Source organism: Triticum dicoccoides, chromosome 3B (genome assembly GCF_002162155.2).
Source record: "Triticum dicoccoides isolate Atlit2015 ecotype Zavitan chromosome 3B, WEW_v2.0, whole genome shotgun sequence".
Lineage (NCBI taxonomy): Eukaryota > Viridiplantae > Streptophyta > Magnoliopsida > Poales > Poaceae > Triticum > Triticum dicoccoides.
In genome coordinates, this window is record NC_041385.1 from 173,226,395 (window position 1) to 173,231,662 (window position 5,268).

At 48.2% G+C, this 5,268-nt stretch overlaps 1 protein-coding gene across 1 annotated transcript; it reads right to left on the reverse strand.

The window, feature by feature from the left end:
- Positions 1 to 289: 289 nt before the first annotated feature.
- LOC119275395 (protein DJ-1 homolog A-like) lies at positions 290 to 4,168 on the reverse strand. The gene is made up of 7 exons (XM_037556215.1): positions 3,562 to 4,168; positions 3,238 to 3,387; positions 2,951 to 3,133; positions 2,433 to 2,513; positions 1,164 to 1,367; positions 939 to 1,079; positions 290 to 774 (listed from the first exon to the last, which is right to left on the reverse strand). The coding sequence occupies exons 1-7, from the start codon at positions 3,877 to 3,879 to the stop codon at positions 574 to 576; spliced, it is 1,278 nt and encodes a 425-aa protein (XP_037412112.1). The 5' UTR covers positions 3,880 to 4,168; the 3' UTR covers positions 290 to 573.
- Between the last annotated feature and the right edge of the window lie 1,100 nt (positions 4,169 to 5,268).

Below are 5,268 nucleotides of genomic sequence, written 5' to 3' on the forward strand. Positions count from 1 at the left end.
TCTATGTTGGAATGGAGGCAGCGTGCTAGCATGTACTACGCTAGAATGGGATACCCTGTCAATGGGGCTATTTTATTTTTTTTGAAAAGGAGGATGACCCCCAGCCTCTGCATCAAGCGATGCACACAACCATCAATGGGGCTATTTCATGAAAATTACCGGGTAAGTATGGATCTTTTTAGCATTCAATCAGAACTCACCATGTTAAACAAAACAAAGAGATGAACTACAGTCACAGGTACACTGGTGTTAAGAACAGACGACTGCAATGCACCGCAAAACAGCGACGTTTTAGCAACGCGGGCGAACGGATTCTCTTGACCAAACAACTTATTAACAATTGAAATTGGGACTTACTGCAGTTTCTCAGTTTTTCCTCGACGAAGCTAAGATGATAGCTCCAGTTGCGCACGGAAAATATGCTGTACATTCACCTCTCTGTTTACGGTATGCTTCTATAGTTCCAGCAAATGTACACGCAGTTCCTACCAGCGCAGGCATTATCTACACAGAGGCGGGGTTATCCACAGAGTTTGCACTTTGCACTGCACACAGCACCAACTCAGCTTGTGATCACATAAAAACAAACTCCTTCGCTATACTGACTGCTTTCTCTCGACCAAATAGCTTCTCAACAATGGCCAGGGCGAACTCTGTCGCAGTCCCTGGGGCTCTGCTAGTGATAAGATTCCCGTCAATCACAACCCTGTTCTCACATAGGCTCTGGTCTGTAAGCAGGTGCGCCATGGGTGGAAATGCCGTCGCCTTCTTCCCCTACAATGATGGAAAATCCTCCAAGTTAGACCAGCTCAGAAGTTATAAAGTGTTTTCTCCAAAATTTGGGAAGTGTCTTTACTGCTATCTCTAGATGAAACAAGATGCCATAGGAACATAATGATTTTTAACACACATGATGTGTTTTTTTGTCATCAAGGTACCTTCAGTAAACCGTGGGGCTCGAGAACATGAGCTGGGGAAGCACATATTGCACCATAGGGTTTACCAGATCCTGCCTGCTTCTTCAGCAAATCAACAAGTTTGTTTGTACTAGCAAACTTTTGAGCACCCGACAGACCGCCCTGGATACAATAGACACAAGTGTAAGTCGAGTACTCTTAAGAATACCACTAGACAAATAAATGAATAGCTCAACAGTTATGTACCGGCATGACAATCAGATCAAATTCCATTTTAGCAGCTTCGTCCAACATCATGTCAGCTATCAGATTAAACTTGTGACGCCGGGTCACAATTTGCAGGGTATCCTCAACTGACGCAACTGTAACATTTGCGCCTGCTCTACGCAAGACATCTATTAAATTAAGAGCTTCAATTTCCTCTGAACCATTAGCAACTGGCACAAGAACCTGCAAGGGATATTACAGGAAAATCTATCACATGTACATCAAACTTAACTCAGATTAAACTCCAGAACAGGTCAGGCCACCATATCAAATCCTGCGGTTTTTATTGTCTTGTTATTGACTCATGTTTATTTTCTCACTAGCTAAATACCCGTGAGTTGCAACAGGGCAACTTTATTCTATTGGTTCAGCGTAGAATTTTTTTGATTGGGATGAGATTGAGATATGCTGCGGGGAGGGAATCCATAGGCAAAGTTACGGAAAGATATGATGTGATTGAGATTGTGTACTTACAACTACGTGATTTGATTTTGTTGTTTACTTGCAAGGGATTTCTTGCTATTGGCGATTAATTTGATTTCTGTTGATTGCTTTGCAAGGGATTTTTCCCCCAAAACGAGGAGGTGGGGGGTCAGTTTGGATATCGTGTGGGTTGGAAAAAAAATTGGTGGGAGGGGTGGAAGTGATGGAAGAGAAACCAATAAACCCCCCTTTAATAGTAGAGATATTTAATGCCAGCACATTTCTTGCTTAATAATCCCATATGAGCCAATTAGTTGCCAACTGAAGACGTGTGTTCCCGAACTATGAATAGTTTACATAAGAACATATAAGGCTTTACATTGAGTGGTAACCCAACTATGCTACATGCTTCTGCGCCTCTCCTTCCCCACACCACCCAAATAAATGCACCATAGATCTTATAAGTGGAAGTTTACAATAAGCTTCTTACACCAATTACCGTTTGTAACTAATTATGTATGACAGTAACATACCACTTCCGTCTTACATAAACCAGGAATGTATATTTAATGAACAACCATGATCGCTAATACAATTGTAGTTATTACTAATGGGTTTAAGAAACATCTGAATATGTTGTTCTATTCTCAACATTAACAAAAGGTTTGTAATCACACAAGCAGGCTGCAATATGCCACCTTTGCTAAAATGTTTGTAAACAGAAGTAATATAAAATACATGAGTTGTCTGGAAGAAAAGCAGAAGGCAACCTAAGATACCTGAAAACCCTTTTCTTAAAAAGTGGAATTCAATTTCATCGCGTACCTGAGGTGTACCACTGCATTTCCATTCAACTGAATTAAGCTCTTCAATGGTATACTCGGCTCCGTGTTGAGGGCGGACATACTAAATGAAAACAGAGCACCAGATAATGTAAGTTTGAGTCACTGAGATTGATGAAATTTGAACCCAATAAATTCAATTCCAGAATACAAAGAAATTGTAGGATCTTATAAACAGAGATCAATAGATGGTCTTAGTCTTTTAAGGATAGTAGATGAAAGGGTGTCTCCGTTAGCGCATTAGGATCATACCAGCCCTGTAGACCTAACATAATTACAGTGTGCGCTATTTGAAAATTGTAAGGTGAAGCAATAACCCATTCAGATAACTGGTTACATTAAATCACCATGGGTAATTAACAATTTTCAGGTATCACCTATGTGAACAATATCCTTTTATGGTACAGAATCATATATTGAAATTGCCATGTTATTAATAATAAAAAATCAGTAACAAAGCAAAAAAGAAACAGATATAGGGTGCTGCAGTTTATAGCTCACCAAAGGTCCAGCAACCTCCTCCATCTTCTCTTTGTCATATAGCTGCTCCACCAAAGCAAGGGCAAACTCAATTGCCGTTCCTGGACCCTGGCTGGTCACCACATTTCTATCCACCACCACCCTGGAGTTCACAGGGATCACTTCAGCGGTGAACTTCTCCATGAACGACGGGTAGCAAGTCGCCTGAGGTAACAAAGGGCAACAACAATTTGTGAACGCAATTCATCTTTCCGACAAAATCACCCTCACAACAGTCAATTGATCCTAAACGTTGATCAATTATTCACCTTTAAACCTTTGAGCATGCCCCAATGGGCCAACGTCACCGCCGGCGCAGCGCAAATGGCGCCGTAGAGTTCCCCCTTCTCTGCATGCATCTTGACCATCCTCTCGAGTACTTTACATTCTCTAAGATTAGTTGATCCCGGCATCCCGCCCTACACCGAATCAAGCAGCAATACCAAACGATCAGGCCATATGTATCAGCATCTTGATGTTACAGCGAGCGCGCACGCCAATGGAACAGTTAGGCGGACTCGGCGGTTGTTGATTGATTAGGGGAAAAAGGCTGATTGGGAGATTGTAGTCGGAGAGGGGAGTGGTGGACGCACCGGCAGGGCGATGAGGTCGAAGTCCTCGCCTTCGAGGTCGGCGACGCGGGCGTCGGCGACGAGCTTGACCCCGTAGGCGGCCTCCACGAGGAGCCCCTCGTCCCCGGCCGGCGCGGAGGCGACGGTCGCGACGGTGACCCGCGCCCCCGCGCGGTTGAGGACGTCGGCCGTGGCGGCCGCCTCGACCGGCTCCGTGCCGGCCGCGACCGGCACGAGCACCCGCTTGGCCGGGCGGGCGGCGGCTGCGAAGGAGCGGGAGAGGAGCAGGCGGCGGCAGGAGACGGCCCGCCGCGCCAGCGAGGAGGCGGCTGCGGCCATCGGGAATCCGGCCGGGGATCGCGGGGCGAGGATTCTTGCCTTGCTCGGCGGAAAGGTGGTGCGGCGCCGAAGCGACAGTGGGAGTCTCGCCTTCTTGCTTCGCTTTATTTTCTTCCGAGCAGTTGGGGCTGCTGCGAGTATCCTTGATTCCCGTTCTCTTCGCCCTTTTCGAGAGGGATTGATTCCCGTTCTTGGCCGTGCTGAGTGCTGACTTGCCGTCGCTTTTTCTGGATGGAAATGCGGTTGCCGTCGTGTGTGTCAGCGAGTCTTCTCGGTCGCCGTCGTTTTTCTAGATAGAGTAGTGGTAGTGGATCATGCGCTGTACTCGGTTGGTAGTATGCTCCTGCCTGTCGTGCAATTTCTTCCGTGGATAACGATGAATGACTCCCGTTGGGGCGAGGGGCGAGGAACATGTGAGCCTGGCCTCAGTATCCATTGAAAGAAAGCTCAAGAAGAGTCCCGAATTAAGAGCATCTCCAACAGCCGCGCTATAGCGCCGCGCGCAAAAAACCTGTTAGCGCGCGCGCTGCGGCTGGTTTTGCGCGCCGGCCTGCGCTGGCTCCAGCAGCCGCGCCATAATGCAGCACGCGCGCGCCGCTCCAGCAGAGCACCAAAATACAGCGCGCGCGACTCGCCGGGCATTTTGCATATATGGATATTTTGAACAAAAATGAACATGTAAAATTTGACACAAACAAGTTGATGAATAAAAGTTCATGCCCACAAGTTCATCCAACCAAGTTCAAATGCAAACTAAAAGTTCAAGACATGAAAGACACATCAATCTTCATCTTCATCTTCCTCTTTTTCGTCTTCGTCCTCATCTTCCGAAGACGACTCTTCCGCCTCCGAAGATGAACCTTCCTCCCGGTCCTCATCACGCACCGCATCATGTGAAGCTCCGACGGTGTTGGCAAGATCTTCAACAGCATCTTCATGGGAATGTGTGTGAGAAGCCATGGCGGCCGGAGGTGCACCCATGGCGGCCGGAGGTGCACCCATACCTCCCATGAGAGAAGCAAAACTCATGCCTCCCATGGCGGCCATAGCGTCGGAGGGTGCTCCAAAGCCACCCATGCCTCCCATGGCGGCCGGAGGTGCACCCATGCCTCCCATGGCGGCCATAGCGTCGGAAGGTGCTCCAAAGCCACCCATGCCTCCCATGGCGGCCGGAGGTGCACCCATGCCTCCCATGCCTCCAAAGCCACCAATGCCTCCCATGGCGCCGAGACCACCGCCTCCCATGGCGCCGAGGCCACCCATGCCTCCCATGGCGCCGAGGCCACCGCCTCCCATGGCGCCGAAGCCACCCATGCCTCCCATGGCGCCGAGGCCATCGCCACCCATTGCACGAACCAAGGCTCTTTTTCGGATCAAGACTTCTTGTTG

Excerpts from the sequence above, each read along its gene's own strand:
- LOC119275395 (XM_037556215.1), bottom strand. The coding sequence starts at position 3,879 with ATGGCCGCAGCCGCCTCCTCGCTGGCGCGGCGGGCCGTCTCCTGCCGC. Across the intron at positions 2,514-2,950 it reads AGGAGGTTGCTGGACCTTTG|TATGTCCGCCCTCAACACGG; the intron begins GTGAGCTATAAA and ends GTTTTCATTTAG. Across the intron at positions 775-938 it reads AGCCCCACGGTTTACTGAAG|GGGAAGAAGGCGACGGCATT; the intron begins GTACCTTGATGA and ends CCATCATTGTAG.